This window comes from Hemitrygon akajei, chromosome 13 (assembly GCF_048418815.1).
Source record: "Hemitrygon akajei chromosome 13, sHemAka1.3, whole genome shotgun sequence".
Classification (NCBI taxonomy): Eukaryota; Metazoa; Chordata; class Chondrichthyes; order Myliobatiformes; family Dasyatidae; genus Hemitrygon; species Hemitrygon akajei.
The window spans coordinates 102,060,598-102,084,237 of record NC_133136.1 but is presented as its reverse complement, the minus strand read 5'-3'; the positions used below and the strand labels follow the sequence as shown (position 1 = coordinate 102,084,237).

The following is a 23,640-nucleotide window of genomic DNA, read 5'->3' as shown; positions in this document are numbered from 1 at the left end:
AACAGTCTGGAGACACAGTGTGATTTTTGTCTGGGTCGCAGCACCGTTGACATGAAATTCTCTGTTTGCCAGCTTCAAGAAAAATGTGTCAAGCAGAACTTAGATGTATACATCGTCTTTACAGATATAACTAAAGTGTTTGATAGCACAAACAGAGAGACACCCTGGACAATTGTGTCAAAACTGGGATGTCCACGCAAATTTGTCAACCTCATCCGCCTTTTTCATGATAATATGACTACCCAAATCCTCGTAAGTGGTGACACTTCACAACCATTTAACATTTCAGACTGTGTGAAACAAATGTGTATGCTGGCCTCTGTGTTGTTCAACCTGCTCTTCCCAAATGTGCTGAATACACAATTAAAGATCTCGAATGTGGTGTCTGCCTGAAGTTGACCGGCGTCATCTGAGCGCCAGAGCAAAGATGGCCAAGAAATTCATCCTTGAATCCTTCTACACTGACAACTGTGCTCTGATGGCTCATACTGAGTCCGATCTTCAGCTATTTGTCAACAAGTTTGCTGAAGCCTTGCATTTCTTTGGTTTTACCATCAGCCCAAGTAAGACAGAAGTCCAGTTTCATCCTGCTCCTGAATCAGCTGCTACTGGCCCTCAATCGGTATTGAGGGAATAAGACTGAGAACAGTAGAAGAATTCAGTTATCTCAGCAGTGTCAATTGCAGTGATGCCTCACTAGACAGAAATCAGCACCAGGATTTGCAAGGCCAGACAGAGCCTTGGTTGACTGTGATTGTGTGTGTGTGTTGAACCAGCGCAACATCCACCTGTCCACAAAACTAAAGGTGTGCGAAGCTGTTGTACTCAGCAATCTCCGTACAGATGTGAAACCTGAACTGTATACAGCAGACACCTCAAACTGCTAAAGGGATTCCATATATATAATCTGAGGTTCATCCTTGGCATCCATAGGCTGGACTGAGTCAACAACCCAGAGGCCCTCGACAGGGCAGGGACCACGAGCGTCGAGGCCACGATCGTAAAAGCATAGCTTCGGTGGACAGGGGATGTCATAGGCATGAAGGATTTCCGAATCCTCAGGCAGCTACTATAAGGTGAGCTTTTACTGAGCAAGAGGAATCGAGGCAGGTCCCGTAACCATGTGAGAGTTAACATTGCACACGCTGGGCTTGTACCAAAATGTCTGGAACAGAGTGCACTAGACCGAAGCGGCTGATGAACTGGTCACAACAACCGGGAGGAGAGGCACTGAGCAGAATTAAATCACTGCCCGACAAAGAAAGAAAACAATAGCAGTGGCTCCACTTCTAGTTCCATCACAGTTTTCATGTCCTTCTTGTCATTCACAAGTTGGACTTGGCAGCCACCTACGTACACAGAACAGAACTGCACAAATCCAATAGTCATCGTTGGATATGACAGACGACCAGTCACAATCACAGTTACATACTAAGTAAGAGTGATATATAACACCCCCTGTAGATGTTGGCAATAGTTGTGGTGGGGGGAGGGAACGGAGATTGCTTTTTTGCTGGAACGGAGGTTGGTAAGCATGAAAAAGATCTTTTGAAACAAGAAATATAATGTTACATTTATGGCTTGTACATGCTTTATGAATTTAGCAGATGGACCACCCATTTAAAATGACCCACTTCCTTTGGTTCCTTTCCTTTTCCTGGTGATGCTGTTTGCACATGTTTTGTAGGCAAGTGGCACAGATCCATCCTATTAACCTTACATTGTTTTGAATATTACGTCTATTTTACTTTAGAGCACATGTTTTTTCTTCAAATTTGATTTCTGTTAAAAGAATTTTACATGGATAATCCAAAGAATTTGAGTGTAAACCTTGGATAAGTACCGACTAATTTCACGTGTTCATTTAATTATTGAGCTGATCTTATTTGAATGGATCCTTCATAGAATTCTTTTCATTCATCTAAAGTAAGCGATACATTTAAAAGACATGTGGCTAGTTTACTTCTGTACTGCTTCTGATCCAGAAAAAAATTGTTGCAGAACTAATATTGGCCATGTTTCATTTGCTGACTTACAGTTAATCTTTTAGTGATAGGCATAACAAATGAAGTAATGAAATTAAATTAAATCCATAGACTGGGAATTATATTGCCAATTGAAACATGATAGAATGGCAATGAAGTACAACACCATAACAACATATGTCTTTGTTGTTAATGTGTCCTTTTAATGTGTGCCACTTGTGGAAGTGAATCCATACTTCCAATGTGATAAAATGTTCATTTCTTGAAGGGAAGGTGACTTGATTCCAACCACTAAAATGAATTATTTACATGGTTCAGTAACCACTGCACACAGGAATGACTACAACCCCAGGGAGCTGAGAGTGGATGCTAGGATTCATGAATGGTGTCCTTGAAATCATGGCAGACAGTATACACGAGTGCTGATAAGGCATCCAAAGAAGGAAGGAACTAAAGGTTTCAATTGTTTGTATGTTGACCAATCAAATGCAGCTTAGTGGGACTCTATTAAAGTTTGCAGATGACACACAATTAGGTGGAGTTGTAGATAATGAAGGAGTTTGTTTAAAGAATCCGAGGGACGTTAATCAGCTCGAAGTTTGATGGAGTGGTGAGATACTGCAGTCTGGGAGATCAAATTCTGTTTGGACGTACAGAATAAATAGCAAGGATCTTAGGAGCATTGAAGTACAGGGAGACCTTGAGGTGCAAGTCCAAGGCTCCCTGAAAGGTAGCAACATAGGCAGTTAGTGTTGTCGTCATTTGGCATGCTTCCCTTCATGGGCTCAGACACTAAGTATAAGTGTTGAGGCATGATGTGTTGGTCTACAAAGCACTGGTTAGACTGCACCTAGTGTGCAGTCCTGGTTGCCACACTACAGCATGGTAGTGGTAATAACAGAGAATGTGAAGAAGCCGACGTTCAAGGTCAGGTTCAAATTTAATTGTCATTCAACCATACACATGAATAGAGCCAAATGAAACCACGTTCCTCTGGGGCCAAGGTACAAAGCACAGAACAAACAGCCACACATAGCACACGGTACGTAGAATCAGAATCATAATCAGGTCTAACATCACTGGCATTTGTCATGAAATTTGTTGTATGTGACAGCAGTAGAAGCAATATATAATACTAAAAACTATAAATTATGGTAAGAATTATATAATTAAAAGTGCAGAAAGTAAAAAACATAGTAAGGTAGTGTTCATGGGAAATCTGATGGCAGGGTGGAATAAGCTGTTACTGAATCATTGAGTATGTGCCTTCAGGCTTCTGTACCTACTTCCTGATGGTAGCAATGAGAAGAGGGTATGTCCTTGGTGATGGGTGTACTTCATGATGCATTGCTCCTTGATGATTTCCTGGGTGCTCATATAGTTATGATAGCAGAAAACAAAACATTTAAAAAAAAGTAATAATGTAGCCCAAATTCCAAGGTGTTGTTGGCTGTTGATTGATGGTGCATGAATGTTGTCTTGGTGCCATGTTTCTACAAAAAAGTCCACAGCTATCTAGAATATAGTTAAAATGAGAAATTGGATAGGTTGTTTTATCTGTACTGGAGCATACTGGCTGAGGGATGTAGGGGGCTGGGTGGTTGGCAACCTTAAGGACTCATCAACAAATGTGCAATTCAGTGATGATTTAAATGGCTCAGTTGCAGGGAATGTCCCTTGCTGTTATTTATGTGGTGAACACTGAATATTTGAATCAGAAACAGAATCAGGTGTACTATCACTGACAAATGACATGAAATTTGTTGTTTGTTGGCAGTAGTACAATTCATACATAAAAATAAAATATTCTGTAAATTACAATAGAAATATTGTGTGGATATTAAAAATAAAAGCGAGCAAAAATAGTGAGGTAGTGTTTAGAGATTCTTGGACCATTCTGATGGTGGAGGACAAGAAGCTGTTCCTAAAATGTTGAATGTGTGTTTTCAGGCTCCTGTATCTCATCCCTGATGGTAGTAATGCGAAGAGTGCATGTCCTGGTTGGTGGGGTCCTTTATGATGGTGAGGCATCTCCTTTTGAAAATGTCCTAGTTTCTGGAGAAGTTAGTACCCATGATGGAATTGACTGAGTTTACAGCTTTTACTGATCCTGTGCATTGGTCCTCCATACCAGACAGTGATGCAACCAGTTAGAATGCTCTCCATGGTACATCTGTGGAAATGTGCTGGAGTCTTTGGTGGCATACCAAATATCCTCAAGCTTCCAATGAAATATAGCTACTGTTGTGCCTTCTTTGTAATTGCATCAATATGTTGGGCCCCCGACAGATCTTCGGAGATGATGACACCCAGGAACTTGAAACTGCTCACCCTCTCCACTGTTGATCCCCCGATGAGGACTGGTGTGTGTTCCCTCGACTTCCCCTTCCTGAAGTCCACAATCAGTTTCTTAGGATTACTGACATTGAGCACGTGGTTGTTGTTGTGACACCACTCAACCAGCTGATCTGTCTCAGTCCTGTGTACCCCTGCGTTGCCATCTGAAATTCTGCCGGCAGCAGTGCTCATCATCCGTGAATTTATAGTCATGCTTGTGCTGTGCCTAGCCACGTGCCTGATTGTGTTTGTAGAGAGAGTAGTGCTAAGCCATGCACCCCTGAGGTGCGCCGTTGGTTGTCAGTGAGGGAAGGATGTATTTGAAGTTTATTTCAGATTCCTTTTCACAGGACAGCTCCAATAAGACATTGGATGGTGGAGTTGAGGCTGGTGATGATGATCCTCATTCACACTGTACATACTCCACATTGACTGTGCATCGTGTGGACAGAAGCTGCTGGCTGTGTTTGCATTATGTATTCAGCATATTATTGCTAATTGATTTGACACTAGAAATATTTTTAAGCACTATGGAATTTTTTTGGCTATGGTATTACTATGGCATTATTATGCTTCCTGAGAGCTTAAAACCTGCTTTGCAATGAGCTGCAATAGAAATGTTTGGAACTTAAATATACTGAAACCAGTTTTTAATAGTATGGTCCTCAGACACATTTCCCATTTAAATTGTAATTATGTTTTTGTTTTGATGCATATCTGAAATCACTTCTTTGCAAAAGCAAAGCAATAGTTGCACTAGTCAGTAATTTTGAAATCTACATTATTTAATTGTTTTTTATGCATTATAACTGTTGTCCAAAAAAACATCTGCTTCACTTCTCAGAGATAAAGAGAAACACATGGCATGATCTTGTTTGTTTCACAATTTGTGCAAACAGGACATGGCATGTAGCATCAGAAGAGACTTATCATTTTTTGGCTATATATTACATTTTTAATTTGTGATTACTAACCAGCCAACTGGATTCTTTATTAATGTGTTATATATAATAGTGTAATGATAAATAACAGTAAGATGGTTGGCAGAAATGTTGGGCATCTGAGAGATCTCTTTGGCATTGTTAGAAATTCCCTGTTTACTAAAATACTTTAACTCTTTAATATTACTAGGCACTAGGTGCTGTTAGATCTGCTTTTCATGCATCCAAATTTTGGAATACAAATTCTGTGCAAAGATTCCACCACTGTCTGTAAGAAGTCTGTACGTTCTCCCCGTGACTGTATGGGTTTCCTCTGTGTGCTCCGGTTTCCTCACCCTTTCCAAAGACGTGTGTGTTAGTAGGTTAATTGGGTGGCGTGTGCTCACTGGACTGTAAGGGCCTGTTACCATGCTGTATCTCTAAATTAAGTAAAATAAAACAATCCCAAAATATTTTAGGTGTCCGCAAAGTGAAGAAACCACCATGGGCATAATCACTTCCTTTGTTGGGAGGGTATTGGAGATGCGGCTCTCATTTGATATATCTTGCCAGGTTTGGATGATCTTCTTCAAATAAATTACTTTTTAAGTTAATTACTTTGATCTAAAGAATAGTGGGTTTACAGCATGCAGTAACAATTGCTTTATGCATAAAAATGGGTATTGAGGGTTACCAGATAATTTTATCACTGTATTTAAACCATTCTTATTCTTTGACTTTCTGAAAGAGGTCACTAGACTGCAGTCTGGATCTGGAAATCCTTGTATTTATGATCAGTTGACATAGAGTTCAATTGTAACTCAACAAGTGAAACATGTTAGGTGAGCTCAGATCAAGAGCTTTCTGTTCAGTAACACACCTCATTATTCCCACATTGTCATCAGGAAGCTCCTTTCTAACATACCTGTTTATACGACAGTCTTTTGATGGCAGAGACTTTTCATGATGCTACTTACTTTAGAGATGTGCGAGTAAGTGTGTGTTCGCGCGCGTGCGCGATTATGTTTTACATTTTGTTCCATTGTGGTTTCCTTGGCTTTGATAAACCTTTGTAAGAAAAATGGGATGTCACAGTAGTACAGTCATAATTTTACTGCCTCACAACTGCAGCTTCAGCAGCCGTATTTGATCTGACCTCTTCTCTTGGTGCTATCTGTGTGGGACTTGTATAGTCTGTCTGTCTGTCATCACTGGGTTTCTTTCAGCTGCTCCAGTTTCCGACCACTTCTGATTGATGTAGTGGCTGTTATTTTAGTTAGCAACAGCAGGCTCACGGCAGGTAAATTAGTCTGGAGTTGGGACATGAGGAGGAATATGTTACAAGAAAGTAAGTAAGGAATGTGATTGATGGGATTGCTCTGAGAGTTATGATAGAATCAATGAACCAACTGGCCTCCTTCTGAGTATAATGTATATAAAAATAAATATTTTACTTTGATGTGAAATAGAGGTTACCACATTGGAAGCTTTGGGGTAGTGCAGCGTTATTCAAGGCAGTAAGTATTGTTGTCATGGAGTACCACTGTTGCAAGAAATGTTTAAACTCAAGAGGTATCAATTATGTCATTTTCTTTGTTCTTAAGTGTTGAGTTTTCTCAGGAGTTTTACAGCCACCCTCATCGTATGCGATTTGGAATATCTCGATCATTTTGAAATCGTAGTAGGGTGAATGAAAAATGTTTTAATATCAAAGAAGCAACATTGAGGAGTTGCTGGCTATTGTGGTGCATTGGGGAAAGAAATAACTCCATGCACCCTTTGATCTAAGAACTTGCCACATCCTTTAGATTTGGACAGCTGACCAATATGTTGCTGTGGGCATGAGGGATGCTATGATGCAGGAATTTCAGCCTTTCACCTTATCTAACAAGTAAAAGAAGGGGTGAAAAGAACTTAAGTTTCTTGCCAGCGTGTGTCATTGCTTTTTTAAATTCATTGAGTAGGCTCCTTTGTTGCTGGTATTCCATTTGACTTACTTTTGGCTCTGAGTATGGAGAATGTCTGTCTGAAGAAAGACAATACAGAATACGAGTAACCTGATCACAGAACCAAGGAATAGAGGATCATTAAACCTGGGAATGAAGTGGAACATCATAGTAATTGAGAACAACGTTCATATTCTCTGAAGCACTGACAGAGTTCCAAAGGCTGTGGTACTTGATTGAAGTCTAGGGAATAAGTGGGAAGGGAGGGATCCACTTACCTTCATCCACATAGGAAGTAACTAGAACTTGGAGTCAAATTCTTCTGGGGAGTTCCAAATCAAACAGTAATGCGGAATCTCAAGGGTTATCTGAGCTGTTTATATTTGCAGAGGGTTTGACAAATCAAAATATTGAATAAGGAATTCAGAAAGTGTTGCCGAACAAATGGTTTTTGACTTATGAATCTCTGGGACCAAGGCTGGGTATAAGTGTACCGTTCCATTTAGACAGGCTCCAGTTAAAACCTAAACACAAAGTACACTGCAGATGCTGGGGTCAAAGCAACACGTACAACACGCTGGAGGAACTCAGCAGGTCGGGCAGCATCCGTGGAAACGAGCGGTCAACATTTTGGGCCAAGAGCCCTCGTCAGGACTGAAGAGGGTGGGAGGAGAAGGCTGGTAGGTGTCAGGTGAAAAACTAGTAAAGGGAAAAATCAAGGGATGGGGGAGGGGAAGCAGGGATGGGATAGGCAGGAAAGGTGAAGAAGGAATGTAAAGGGAAAGCGCTATGGGTAGCAGAAGAAGGCAGAATCATGAGAGAGGTGATAGGCAGCTGGAGGAGGAGGCAGAGTGAAACTGGAATGGGGGAAGGGAGGGGGAGGGAATTACCGGAAGTTGGAGAATTCAATGTTCATGTAAAGGGGCTGGAGACTACCCAGACAGTATATGCTCCTCCAACCTGAGTTTGGCCTCATCATGGCAATAGACATATCCGAATCGGAATGTGAAGCAGAGTTGAAGTGGGTGGTCCGCCGCAACAGACAGGATCTCCCGGTTGCCACCCACTTCAACTCTACTTCACATTCCCATTCAGATATGTCCATACATGGCCTCCTCTATTGCCATGATGAGACCAAACTCAGGTTGGAGGAGCATATACTGTCTGGGTAGTCTCCAGCCCCTTGGCATGAACATTGAATTCTCCAACTTCTGATAATTCCCTCCCCCTCCTTTCCCCCATCCCAGTTTCACTCTGCCTCCTCCTCCAGCTGCCTATCACCTCTCTCATGATTCTGCCACCTTCTATTACCCATAGTGCTTTCCCCTTACATTCCTTCTTCGCCTTTCCTGCCTATCCCCTCCCTGCTTCCCCTTCCCCACCCCTTGATCTTTCCCTTTACTGGTTTTTCACCTGGCACCTACCAGCCTTCTCCTTCCCACCCTCCCCCCACCTTCTTTATAGGGCCCCTGCCCCTCCCTCTTCAGTCCTGATGAAGGGGCTCTACCCCACCTGCTGAGTTCCTCCAGCATGTTGTACGTCCAGTGAAAACCTGGCTGGAACCCATGTTTCAGTAAATCAGATAACTAGGGGTATAAACACGATTAAATTAGTAAGCTATGGTTTGGGGGCAGACTTCAAATGAAGGAAAGGCTGTTGATTTGGGCTTAAAGGATAAGGCCATAGATCAAGCAACCAATGTGGGTTATCAAAGGCAGAGTGAGACAAATAGGGCAGAGGAGAGTCAATTCAAAGAAAACTGTTTAAATCAAAAACCAAAAGTTTTGAATAAAGAAGCATTTACAGCAAAATAGAGGAACTGACAGTACAAATCGATTTGATCTAATGTATGTTTCAGAGCTGTGGTTACAAGCTGAGTGAGGTCAAGATTTAAGTAATCCAGGATTCTTAACATTGCAAAAGGATGACCAAAATGAAAAAGGAGCGTACTATCCTGATAATAAAGAATGAAGCAAAACCAGTGGGGGAAAAGCAGACTGGCAAAAGTAATTTGGTGGATGAGTTCAAGAAATGGCAGTACAATTCCTGAATTCACTGTCGTGAATTTAATAAAAGGTGCTCAGAAAATTTTATAATGGTAAAACACAATTGACGTGATATTATGTATTGAGCCATTCTAATGGAGGAGGTAACAAACAAGGTAGTGGAAGGAGAACCTGATTAAATGCCAAAAACAAGCTTATTTCTTTCAAGGATACGGTTAGATAGAAGTGGATTTCAAAGGAATGAGACCTGGACCTTTGGCTATTAATTTACAGTATATTAGTAACTGGAAAGGCAGAGTGTGACCTACCTAGATTTCTTGATGATAAAGCTAAGTGGGAAAATTGGAAATCTGTCCTGGTGAATGCATGGTCTGTAAATTGGTACAGACAAGAATTAAGATGTGAGCTTGTAGGAAGATTAGGAAAACAGATTTTACAAATGCTGAGAAACAAGTTTGTATTGACATGCAGGAGGACCTTGGATTAGCCAGGGCATCAAAGGGTGTGGGGAGAAGGCAGGGGAGTGGGAGCGACTGGAAGAATTGGATCAACCATGAATGAATGGCAGAGCAGAATCGATGGGCTGAATGGCCTACTTCTGCTCCTATATCTTATGGTCTTATGGACCTTGGTGTGTTGATTCTTTACGCAGAAGGAGGGATGTGAATGCTCAGTCATTAAGGATGCTCAAGGCTGAGGTCAGTAAGTTTTTGGACACAACGTGGAGAATATGGGAAATGGATACCGCATGACTCAGCCAGGATCTTGTTATGTGGCAGAGTGTGCTTAAGGAGCTTACTGCATCTACTTGTAAAAATTCTTATACATATCCTTGTGTAATTTTTGGGCATTAATTAGGGGGTATGTTGCCCTGGTGGTTTAATTGGATATTTTGTATTTTTTGTGAACTTTGCAGATTGTTGTGCCAGTATGAGAAGCATAGATGATTGAAATGAAGAGTGTACAGGAATGGTTTACTATTGCGAATGTTCAATGAGTTCCCCCTCTGAGCTATTTGTAAATCATGTAGCTGTCAGTAAACTTTCCTTCCGGGTCATTTTGTCAGATTCCATCGGTTTCTGAAGTTCTTTTCGATGTAAAGCTGTTGACACGTGCATTCAGTCTTCCCCGGTGACGTCAATATTTTTGTAATCATGTAATTACTTATTTGAGGGCATGATTATTTTGGTACTTTTAACGGTGAGATGAAATGCAAGTAGTTGCTGTAATGGAAGGTTTTTTTAAAAAAAAATTTTTTTAATTAGTTTTTCAAAACATTTTACAAAATTAAAAACCCCAAATCCCAATGAGGAGCATTAATACAGAGCAAAGTTAAGCATACAATATCAATATGCTACAGAGGAAGAGAATTTAACAAAAAAGCACCTAAATTAAAGACAAGTGAGCTTAGTGTCCTCCCCAAACCCCACAACACAAGAAAAAAAAACAACAATTCCAGACCAACCACCACACAATATAGAGAGTATAAGTCCGGACAGTCAAACTCCCAGACTGTGAATACACTTAGCAACAGAGGATAATAATGCCTACTACCAGAAAAGAAAGGGAGCTGAAAGCAAGGGACCGAAAGGAAAAAAAAAACCCTAGTCAAGAGGAAGGTTATGAGAGTAGTCGATAAAAGGCCCCCAGATCTTATGGAACTTTAAATTCGAATTGAGAACTGAATAATGAACGAATATGAGTTTCTTGGAGGAAAGCAATGTCAGCTTTGAGTTGTTTAATATGTGAGAATACCTTCCTCCTTTTAACAGGGTGGTTCAGTCCCTTTACATTCCAGCTCACAAATTTAAGTGCACTAGCCATTATCAATTACTAATGCATAAAAGGCAGCAGGCATATAAAAAGTCAAGCAGTACAATAGCAGTCTGGGAGCAGAGATGTAAACATAGATTCGTAAGGTCAAAATATAAACATGTCCTAAACAATAAAGAAATGTTGGAACTGGAAAATCCACCCCACCCACACAACCCAAAACTAGACGGCTACCAAAACAAGTAGCTAGCTCTACCAAAGAAATTAACCCAAATACAACATCCAGATCTGTGTCATTGACAGCAGTTCCGTATAAATGCTATAACAAACAGTAACTAGTTTATGCACTAGGAAACATAACTACAGATTAGAACACCTTCTGCCGAGATATACAACTTAATACAGAGAAAATCGGAAGAAAACCAAAACTAATCTACCCGCGAAATATTATAGAAGAATAAAGTAAGAGAAAGGGAAAAAAAAGGTAAGAAGGAAAAAGAAAAAAAAGAGGAAGGGGAAAATTGTAAATTCAAGACGAGTATTTATCAACCGTTTACCGAGAAGGGAGAAAAAAACATTCAGAGAATGGAAAAAAAGGGGGTGAAGAAAAGAAAAAGATAAAATAAATAAGTATTTAAAACAGAGGAAAAATAAATCAGCAGTTGAACTGTGAACCGACAAACAGGGAGGCCTTCACTAAAGACTTCAAACCTCCAAAACAAGTTAGATTTAGTTGTAGAACTCTGTAGGTAAAGTTATACAGAGGTGAAAATAGATTACACACACACCAAATCCCGGGAGAGATTATCAACAGCCTTTAGAGTTTCAGTGAATAATGTCTGAGTGATTCAAGTGAATTCCGAGTCCAGAGAAAGTAATTTTACTACGAGGAGTACTTATCCACCATTTTAGGAAGTCCGATCAGATTCCGAAGATGACTGGATAGCCGGAAGACTTGCCACAAACGCTTCGGCTTCCCTCGCTGATTTGAACCACTTGAATTCCCCGGTATTAAACTTGATTCTTAGGTCAGCAAGATTATGAAAGGAAGGTTTGAAACCACGATCAAAAAGCACTTTCATTACGCCTTTATACTCAGCGCGCATCTTTAAAGTCTGGGGTGCAAAATCTTCCACAAAGCGAATGGTTGTATCCTGGAAAGAAAAAGAGCCTCTGCGACGTGCCTCCACAATCAGACTGTGTTTTACCTGGTATTGATGGAAACACAAGATTACTGGTCGCGGGCGGGAGCCCAGAATTCCGGGGGGGACATTAACTCTGTGTGCCCGTTCGAGCTCGGGCGGGTTTGGAAGCAGATCCTTCCCGAATATCTCACAGAGAAACTCGGCGAAAAACTTCACGGTTGATCCCTTTTCAGTCGCCTCTGGTAATCCCAGAATTCTGATGTTACAGCGTCTGCTACGATTTTCGAGATCCACCATTTTGGAAAGAAGTTTGTTAGATTTTTCCTCTAAGCTGGAACAGAGAGTCTCCAAGTATCGAACCCGACTTTCTAAAGCTTCAGAAGTCGAATCGATGCGAGATAAGTGTTCAGCATGTTTGTCCACTTTATCGTTGATCCGATCCAGTTTGTCTTCTAACTGTTTGAAAGCGGTTTTAATTTGCTTTAAGATTTCGTCTCGGAGATTTGCAAGCGCCTCCATCAAGCCCGACGAAGTCGTAGTTTCTTTTCTCCCGGATTTAGAGCTCTTGCTAGACATTGTAGGTTAGATATATTCACAGGCAAGTAAGAGATACCGAAATAATTCCTATCTAAGCTTTATAAAATGGAGACATTTAGTGCAAAGGTAGCGACAGTAACGGAACAAAGGTTCGGAGCAGCTAAACAATTGACATCTTACCGGAAGTCCAATGGAAGGTTTTATATAGACTTTGTAATTGATTTTAATTTATTTGAATCAAAAATTATGAAGTTATGGTCCTGTATATCACTCCCCTCCGTGGATTCCAGATTAAATGATGGCTGTTATTATATTTTAGAAGTGTGTCAAACTTGTATGAAAACTTTAAATATTATTTATACATCATATCCGGAACTGATGATCTGTTATTTGTGAAGTGGGGTGCCGTGTGCAATCATAACCGATTGAAAACGTACGTGGAAGCATGGAGAAACATCGGGAAATTCCAGGAAGACCTTCTTCATTGCTGATGCTGTGAGGTCCGGAACTCTGCTGGGAAGAACAGGCCCCCAGTCCTTGGGGTCGCGTTGCCGATGGCCGTTGGAGGGGCCGTCTTAATACGCTCGGCAGTGGATGGAGCTCGGAGAAGCTGTGCTAAAGGGGATGGTCGTCGGCTCAGAGGTTCGACGGACTCAGGTCGCTTTCGGTGTGTGCTGCGTCTGCGAGGCTGGTTTCGACGGAGCTTCCATTGTGTGCTGCATCTGCAAGGCTGAGTCAGGCGGCGCCTTGGAAGTCCATAGCGGGGGTACTCCCTTCTGCCGCTGGCGTGGGATGGCGAGTCTGTCGGGACCCTGGGGACTTGTGGAAACTGTGGTGATTTCTTTTGAACTTACAGTCCTTTCACATCTTGGACTATTTTTACTGTGCCAATAGTCTGTTTTTAAATCAATTATGCTATTGTTTGCACTGTTGTAACTATATGTTGTAATTATGTGGTTTTCTGCAGGTCTTGTAGCTTTAGTTTTTGGTCTTGTTTTTGTCTGGTGGATTTGGAGCTCCTTTCCGGGGAACGCGCTAGACGGTAGCGCGATATTAATACGCAGCAGCCTCTCCGGACTCTGGATTGGGGATTGCCAAACGTTACGTGGATTTTCTGGTGTAGTCTGTTTTGTCATATGCTTTTGTGATATCATTCTGGGGAACGTTGTCTCATTTTTTAACTGCATTGCATTTGTGGTTTCTAAATGACAATAAACTGAATCTGAATCTGAATATTACCCCTGAAATTATATCATAGAGTTCCTTCATCCGTTTGAAATTTCTCTGTTCACTGTTAGTAGAATTATTAATTTGCTTTTTTAGTGTTTACTGATTTTATTAATAAAATTGAGAAAGGAATTTTAGATGAAATGTAGATTTTTTGTGTGTGAGGAAGCGAGGAGCCTGCAGAAGGATTTACACAAGGAGAATGGAGAAAGAAGTGGCAGATGGAATATAGCGTAGAGATGTGTAGACATGTACTTTGGTAGAAGGTATAATAGTGTAGCCTATTTTCTAAACATGGGAAAATTTTAAAAAATCAGAGGCGCAAAAGGATTTCAGAGTCGATGTGAAAGATTCCCTAAAGGTTAGTTTACAAGATGACTCGGTGGCGAGGAAGGCAAATGCAATGTTAGCATTCATTTTGAGAGGGCTGTAACAGCAAAGATGTAATGCCCAGACTTTGTAAAGCATTGGTCAGACCCACACTTGGGAGTATTGTGAGCAATATCTAAGAAAGAGGGAGGATCTCATTGAAACCTATTGAGTATTGAAAGGCCTATTTAGAGTGGATGTGGAGTGGATATTCCCTCTATTGAGTGAATCAAGGACCAGAGGGCACAGCCTCAGAATAAAGAGACATCCATTTAGAGCAGAGATGAGGAGGAATTTCTTTTCCCACAGGTAGTGAATCTGTGGAATTCATTGCCATGGATGGCTGTGGAGGCCAAATCAATGGGTATATTTAAAGTGGAGGTTGACAGGTTCTTAATTAATCAGGGCATCAAAGGTTGTTGGGAGAATGCAGGCAGATGGGGCTGAGAGGGATATCAAATCAGCCATGATGGTATGGCAGAATAGACTCAATGGGCTGAATGGCCTTATTCTGCCCCTATATGGTCTTATGGAATTTAAAGTCAGAATTTTAAAGTCATTTTTTTCACATTCGTGGAAAGTGGTACAAACAATAAAGTGATAGTAATGTATTGTACTTTAGAAGGCATTCAGCCCATCATGTATCTGCCAGCCAAATAAAGAATTATCCAGCTTGGCACCAAATTGATTACACTCTTAGTCCACTGCCATTACATAGGTTTTGACATATCTAGTGCCTTTCTTGACATCATGATCAAGGTTTATGGCTGTACTCCCCTTTTAGCTAGTATCTTTCAGGTCCCCATCATTCTGTTGGTAAAATACTCTCCTTAGCATTGCTTTAAGCTCTTATACCAATTCCTTCTGCATCCTTGGTTATTGATCTTTCTGTAAAGGAAAACATTTTTTATTTGTTTGATGTGAACCCCCCTCATACTTTATTGGCTTCATATAAATCTCAATCTTTTCTGTTCCAAAGGAAATATCTGTAATCTTTTAATACCTGAAATTCTCTAGTTCTGCCAATATTCTCGCTTGCACTTACTTTAGTGCAATTACATTTTTCCTGTAATGTAATCAGGAGTACTGTCTACATTCCTGCTGTAACCTAGTTGGTGTTTTGTACATGTTTAATCTGTTAAATACATGTGCAGGTATTTTTAAAGAAAGCTTATTGACTTTCATGGTATAATGTTGATTTCCTGCATATTAGAGCAATGATTTGATAAAGAAATTACTCTATTAAGTTTTGCATTTTTTCCTTTGCTTGTAGTGTTCTACAGTGTACTGAAAATGTCCTTCCCGATGACAGCTCTCGAAGCTTTCAATGTTCTGTCTGCAGCATCTCCTTCAGCTCTGAGTCCAGGTTTCGTATTGAACCACAGTTGTCCATTTTGCTACAAGTTTGGCCTCTTCTACTTTCCGTAACAACCTGAGCAGCTTGCATGTGAATTAAAAAAAAAACATATATAAAGCAAGTAACACTGCTTTGCTTCATCTCCACCCTGGTTCGGCAAAGTATGAAGGAAACCAGAAGTTCTGCTGTGTGGCATGTATTAACAAGATTTGCATGCATTAGAAAGAGGGTACATTTTGTATTACATTGTGGTTCTTACCAAATGTCTACCACAGTTTTGAACAGCATAAGGAAGCCTGTAAAGAGGATGCCAGGTTTGTTTGCAAGGCTGGCAGCTGTGGGAAAAGGTTCAAGAGCAAAGATGCCTTAAAGAAGCACAAGGAGAATGTGCACACAGGTAAGAAAACTAATCAGAATAAAGTATGTTCGTTCTGAACTGTTGTGTTGTGAATTCATGGGAACAGAGCAAAATATGCAAAGGTGTGCAGGATGAGTCAAAAATGTTCTCATCTGCTTATGATTGCACTGTACTCTTTGATTTATAGTGAAGAGTTAAATCTAATTAATATACTTTTATTTGATTTTAACTTTTAAGAACTGCAGGCTGTGGACAAGAATGCACTTAGCTTTAAGTTACTTTAAAGTCACTGTGTTCAGGAAATCACTTCGTTCATTTCTAAAATCTTTCTCAACATTCTTGATATCTCTGTCTCCACCTCTGGAGAAAGCTTCTTCGCTGACATTTTTTCACAAGCCCACTGACTCCCACAGCTTCTTTTTCCCACCCTGGCACCTATAAGAATGCCATTCCTTTCTCTCTGTTTCTGTGCCTCCACTGCATTATTCTCAGGATGAGGCTTTTCGTTCCAGGACATTTGAGATGTTCTCTTTTTTTTTCCGGAGAAATGGTTTTCCTCTGCTACTATCAATGCTGCCTTCATTTGTATCTTCTCTGTTTCTTGCATGTCTTTCCTCACCCCATCACCCTACTGACATAGCAGGGAAATGGTTACCCCTGTCCTTTCCTACCACCCCCACAAGCCTCCACAGCCAATGTATCATTCTCTGCAACTTCAGCAGAATCAGACCACTGGGCACATCTTTCCCTGCCTCCCCTCCACTCTCCGCTTGGATCGCTCTGTGACTCCCTCAGATTGGAGTAGCACCACCTCATATTCCATCTTCGTAGTCTTCAACATGATGTTATCAACAATTTCCTTAGCTTCCAGTAACTTCTCTCCTCTGTTTTCCTTTTCACTCCACCCCTTTGTTTTTCCATATTCCTGTGGCTCCATCAGCCGCTTTGCTTCTCTTCCCCACCCTCATGACTTGCCCAATGCCTCCCTCTGGTTCCCCACTTCCTTCCCTTTATTCCATGGTCTACTGCCCTATCTGGTCAGATTCCTTGTTCTTAAGTCCTTTGCCTCTCCCACCTATTAAGTCCTAGCTTCTCACGTTATTCCCTTTCATCTCCAGGCAAATATTTTGCTCTTCTCACCTATTAATTGCTAGTTTAATATTCTCCTCCCCTTCCCCTACCTTTTTATTCTGAATTCTGCACTATTTCTTTCCAGTCCTGATAAAGGATCTTGGATCAAAGCGTTGAATGTTCATTTCCTTCCATTGCTGCTGCCTAACCTCCTGACTTCCTCAGTGTTTTGTGCATGTTGCTCAAAATTTCTGGTGGTTGAAAAATCTCCTCGGTCTGTGTGTTCAGGAATTTGTTCTATTTGTTTAGAGAATCTTTCCATACTAAAATAAGTGCAAGATTATTCGATTCAAACTGCTTTTCAGTTGCACCTTTTTCAGCAAGTGAATGCATTTTCACAGAGTGATATTGCTTAACTTCTGATGCTGTGTTTGTTACTTTTAAACTTCTGCATCATTTAAGGACCAACTCTCAGTGGTTGTGTTCTGATTCAATGTTATGCTTACTGCTTTCTAATTCAGTTTGGTTAAGAACAAGCATTCTCATACAAAGTAGGGAAAAGGGATATATTCAACCATGCTTTTAATCATTTCAGTATCTGAATAGATACTGAGGCTTCTTTATCCTTGAGAATGAATGGATAGGTTTTCCACACCTACTTTGCACAGGAAGAAAGTTGTAAAACATAGAACATGATGAAATTTGCAAACAGGAACAAGTTCAATCTATGCCACCACAAGCATTTTCCTAATTACATCTGAAAGAGGAGTATGTCCTTTGGGAAGGGGGGAAAGTTGGGGAAATGTTCTTGTCTTCAAACTATTAAACAATAACCAGCCCAATAATTTTGGAGAGAAGGGGAAAATCCATGCTGTGGTAGGTTTCCTCGCCCACCGTGCTTCGCCTCGGATAGTGTTTCATCCGAAAATACTGGTTCATGGTTCCTTCACACTTCCTAAACTCAGTTTTGCTGGCAGTGAATTGGAAGAAAGTCATTTTCACTTCAGTGGTTCCCCAAGGACCAAATCAGATTTCATGTAATGGTTAAACAATGTAATAGGAGCCACCTCAGTAAAAATATTGAAGATTGCCTTCCTTACTATTCTGTCAGGTTTCAGCTCTAGTATTTTGATTCCTGGTAGATTTGAAGCTGTATTGTTTTAAAAAATGTGAAAGGGAACCCTATCCTCAAATCCTTTTGGATTTTCAAAGTGCCTTGTGGGATTCAATTCAACGATGGAAGATGTAACATAATGTTCTTGTAAAACTGATAGTTGTGGAATGCCTTCCAAGGAAAAATGTACAAAATGTTTTTTAGTGTTTTCTGAGTATTAAACAGTACTATCACAAAACTACCCAAAAACAGTGTGTTTCTGTGACCTTTATTGACAAATCAAAGCATTAATATAAGCCATACAACATTTCTCTGTTTAAAGGATGCCAGTGTAATAAACATTTACTGAAAGGAGATACTGGGTAGGTGGAAATAGATTGCAAAGCATTAACCTATTCAGATGTTTTAGATGATGTTGCAAATCACAGGAGTGCAGCTTGAATTATTTCCTCTACTCCTTTGCCGCTCATCCAGTATTTTTGAAACTTTGAAATTTCTTTTTAACTTTTGCTGCCGGATGCTGTGAAATGATCCAGGACCTAGAAGAGTGCTCATCAAGTGACTGAATGATGTAAGACAATAAGCAGGAAGTTAAATCTATGGGGAGGATATTCTTTCTGAAGTAACCAGCCATTTCGGGGACAAAAAGAAGTAGAAACAAATGTCATGTGAAAACTAATGTTTTCTCTTCTTCAAGAATTGCCTTATTTCCAGTATCTTGTGGTCTACCAAGCACTGTCTATATTTATAGCATAACCTCCCTTTATTCTGTCACTTAGCTAATTAAAAGAATACTTCCATCTGTATGCTTTTTAGTCTATCTTATTGTTATTTCCTGATATCATTATGCATCAGTAGGCATAATATTCCAAGATTCCTCTATCCTTCCACTCTTCTTAATATCTCCATGTACTTTATGTTTCTCTTCCCTTGTTACACCTTCTCAAGTGCATTACCTTGCTCTTCCTCTACAAAGAGATAATCTTTACAGAATTAGAATCAGGTTTTATATCACTGGCATACTGTTTGTCATGAAATTTGTTGTTATGTGGCAGTAGTATATTGCTGTACATAATCAAAATTGTGAATTACAGTAAGAAATGTTTTTAAGAACTCCTATCTATAAATAATTAAGTAAGTAGTGCAAAAAAAAATAGTGAGGCAGTGTTCATGGGTTCAGTGTCCATTCCGGAATCTGATGGCAGAGGGGAAGAAGCTGTTCCTGAGTCACTGAGTATGTGCCCTCAGGCTGCTGTACCTCCTTCCTGATGGAAGCAATGAGAAGAGGGCATGTCCTAAGTCAGACAACCCCAATAGGCGGACCACGGGCCAGGTCCGGACCACGAGAACCAAATGTCTGGACCGTGCCGACCCACTGGCACTTACGTGAATGCACCTGTCATAACATGTAAATAAAGCGCGCGCTGCTCTAATTTATTTTAACCTTGTCCCATACCGTAGGCTTGACCTACGCCACCATAGAGTGCATGACCTACTGCTTTCTGGTCAAAGCTGAACCTTTTGGGGGGAGACATTCACGGGAGAAAGTTGCACTTTCCACGTCTCCGGGAGCATTGCGAGAAGAACGAAATGTGGGAGGTTCCAGTGATGAAGGATTTCATGACGAGCCTGGCAGAAAACTTTAGGGAATGATTTGAAAGCTCCCCTAAACTCTCAGGTGACATCCTCTTCTTCCTGAGACACCATTCTCCGTTTCGGCTGACGGCCAGTGGACTGCAGAGGCCAAAAGGCTGGTGTTGCCATAGATGAGGCAGCTCTTCAGATGGAGGTCTTGGAAATGGGAACATCTGATTTGCTCAAAGCACAACACAAGGACGTTGGGGTGAGTGACTTTTGGATCAACGTGGTTCCCCAAGCTTAATTCAAAAACATGTGAGTTATTGCAATGCTCCTACTCACACTGTTCCCCTCCATGTACATATGTGAGTCATCATTTTCTTCAATGAACTCTATCAAGAACCAGGACAGAAACAGACTCTCCAATGCACATCTTGGCCAGTGCCTCAGGATTGCCACAACAGAATACAGGCCCGACATCAGAAGGATTGCCTCATCCCGTCGCTGTCACTTCTCTCACTGATTGGTGAGCATAAGCACAACTAGAAACATTTTAACCGTAGCTTATACTGTACATACAACGGATTTAAAACTGAATATTGATGCTTAATATGCACAAAACCTGATAAACCTCCACCCTCCTGTTGCTACTTATTATCCCGCATTTATTTATAATGTGCAATAGGAAAAGAACATAAAGTGCCAAGTGTGTGGCAGAATCTGCACCTCAGCATGAGCGTAGTCATCTAATTAGGTAATCACAATGAAATGTTTACTTCAGGGAGGTTCAATTTGTCGTAACTTGTCAAATTACAGGTAATCCATAGTTAACAGCAATATAGGGTGAAGGAAGGCCAAGTAGTCCTCACGTAGGAATGAGGCAGATGACAGACTGACTTCAATCTTGTGAGTGGTTGGAGTTATACACAGGTCTTTAGAAGTTACTCTATCATTATTCATTGACTTCTGAGTCACAAAAGCTAATGTGCTTTTGAATATTAAATCACCTTTGTGCTTTACAACTGTGTATGAACTACTTAACAAGCACCAACCTAGTTGAACCTACGGTGAGAAATTATGCAACGCTGCGAGGATAATTAATTATCAGTGAGCCGAAGGTTCTGGGAATGGGTGATGATCACGATACCATTGAGGTGAAGAGTTGGGTTTGAGGTGACTGAAATAGTTCCTCTTGACTAAGGAATCCAAAGAATGCCAAGGAATTTTAGTTCTTTTGCAGGGAGTGGAGGTAGAGTCTTCTTCTGTCTGCATGTAGTAGATGAGGCTACAATTCACACCTGCAAAGCAATGCGAAAGGTATATATATATATATATATATATAAACACTGTAGTGTATAACAGCTTTTAGAGCAATATAAGACTGCACTTGGAATTTTGTGTGTAACTTTGGTCGCCCCATTAGAAGAAGGATGTGGAGACTTGGAAAGGGAAGAAAAGAGGTTTACCAGATGCTGCCTGGATTAGAGGGTATGAGTAATAAAGAGAGGTTTGACAAGATTGAGTTCTTTAATATGGAGCAGTGTAGGCTGAGAGAAAACCTGATAGTAATTTATAAAATTATGAGAGACAAGGAAAGGGTAGACAGTCATGATCTTTTACCTGGGAATGTCAAGTCTAGAGGATGTGCATTTCAGTCGAGAGGGGGTGAGTTTAAAGGAGATGCATGGGACAAATATTTAACGCAGTGAATAGAAGGTACCTGGAGCACACTGGCAGGGTTAGTGGTGAAAGCAGATACAATAGTCGCATTTAAGAAGCTGCTGCTAGCTGGATGCATGCATATGCAGACAATGGGGAGATACTGTATGGATCGTGTACAAGCAGAAGAGATTTAGTTTAATTCACTGCGGGCATCATGGACCAAAGACCTGTTTTTGTGTTCAATGATCCTACACCTGTTGAGTGGACGCTAACACACTTTGGAGGTTCAACAGACAATTTTATGAATGTTTACTTTTACAGAGGCGCTCAGAACTTCTCCCATAATTTTCTCATATAGGAGTCTGCCTCAGGTCTTTCAGGGTATACTTTGCATTATTCATAAAGATTTCTTCCATTCAGTCCAGTTGAACTATTTAAGTGATATAGATGTGTGATCTGGAGAGGTTTTAGACATTACGGTAGAAAAGTATTAATCCAGTGTCAGCGTAAATGGCAGTCACTGAAATGAGTGAGATTAGTATTAAATATGTAGGTGATTTGATGCCCTGCAAATTCTTGAATTTCCTTCGACTGCTACCTCCGTCCTATAGTCAGTCTCCCTGTCCCCCTCACCCTCTCCTTCTCCCTTCACCCCTGCCCAGCCCTCTCTCCCCCTCCCACCCCCTCCCCTTCCCTCTTTCTCTCTCTTCTCCTCCTTCTCTCCTATGAGTACCAAGTCTGTTTACATTAACCCCACTTTCTGCCCTGTTCATATTTCTTATCTCTAGCATACTCTATGGGATCCCAAAATTGTATTGGTAATAACTTTTGTGGCTGGGCATGGTGCTAGGGTAAGGGTGCGTGGGAACCATGAACAAATTACTTTGAATCAGAATCAGATTTATTATCACCGGCATGTGTCATGAAATTTGTTACTTAGCAGCAGCAGTTCAATATAATACATAATATAGAAGAAAAATAAAAATAAAATAATAATAAATAAGTAAATCAATTTACAGTATACGTATATTGAATTGATTAAAATCGTACAAAAATCAGAAATAATTGTATATTAAAAAAGTGAGTTAGTGTTCACGGATTCAATGTCCGTTTAGGAATCAGATGGCAGAGGGGAAGAAGCTGTTCCTGAATTGCTGAGTGTGTGCCTTCAGGCTTCTGTATCTCCTACCTGATGGTAACAGTGAGAAAAGGACATGCCCTGGGTGCTGAAGGTCCATAATAATGGATGCTGCCTTTCTGAGACACCGCTCCTTGAAGGTGTCCTAGGTACTTCGTAGGCTGGTACCCAAGATGGAGCTGACTAGATTTACAACCCTCTGTAGCTTCTTTCGGTCCTGTGCAGTGGCCCCTCCATACCAGACAGTGATGCAGCCTGTCAGAATGCTCTCCACGGTACATCTATAGCAGTATTTGAGATTATTTGTTGACATACCAAATCTCTTCAAACTCCTAATGAAGTATAGTTGCTGTCTTGTCTTCTTTATAACTGCATTGATATGTTGGGACCAGGTTAGGTCCTCAGAAATCTTGACACCTAGGAACTTAAAGTTGCTCATTCTCTCCACTTCTGATCCCTCTATGAGGATTAGTATGTGTTCCTTCCTGAAGTCCACATTGAGCTCTTTCGTCTTACTGACATTGAGTGCCATGTTGTTGCTGCTACACCACTCTACTAGTTGGCATATCTCACTCATGTACACCCTCTCATCTCCATCTGAGATTCTACCAACAATAGTTGTATCATCAGCAAATTTATAGATGGTGTTTGAGCTATGCCTAATCATGGTTATAGAGAGAGTAGAGCAGTGGGCTAAGTACATGCCCTTGAAGTACCCCAGTGTTGATTGTCAGCGAGGAGGAGATGTTATCACCAATCTGCACAGATTGTGGTCTTCCAGTTAGAAAGTCGAGAATCCAATTGCAGAGGGAGGTACAGAGGCCCAGGTTCTGTAATTTCTCAATTGGGATTGTGGGAATGATGGTATTAAATGCTGAGCTGTAGTTGATCAACCACATCCTGATATAGGTCAATTAAAAGCTGTACATGGGCCAGCAATAGCTGTGCCAGTAGTAAAGTAGAGGTTGAGTGTTGGCACAAACATTCATTGTAGACCTCTCCAATGCATTTTTATTTAGACTTAGTTCATGTTGCTCGAATTTGAGCAAATCTCACCAACAAAAGCCGTGCTGTATTCTAAAAGAATAAATTTGATGACATTTCCAGTTAGGGAAGG

The 23,640-nt window shown here is 40.7% G+C and overlaps 1 protein-coding gene across 5 annotated transcripts in view; it reads left to right on the top strand.

Moving 5' to 3' along the window:
• The window catches only part of prdm5 (PR domain containing 5), a 299,425-nt gene that overhangs the window by 69,083 nt on the left and 206,702 nt on the right, over positions 1 to 23,640 (top strand). For all 5 annotated transcript variants that reach the window (XR_012101305.1, XM_073065178.1, XM_073065176.1 and 2 more), the window contains exons 6-7: positions 15,519 to 15,611; positions 15,878 to 15,999. Coding sequence is in view for 4 of the 5 variants with exons in the window: in XM_073065178.1 (XP_072921279.1) it covers positions 15,519 to 15,611; positions 15,878 to 15,999 (215 nt within the window). In the remaining variant the exon portion in view is untranslated. The remainder of the gene's footprint in view (positions 1 to 15,518; positions 15,612 to 15,877; positions 16,000 to 23,640) is intronic.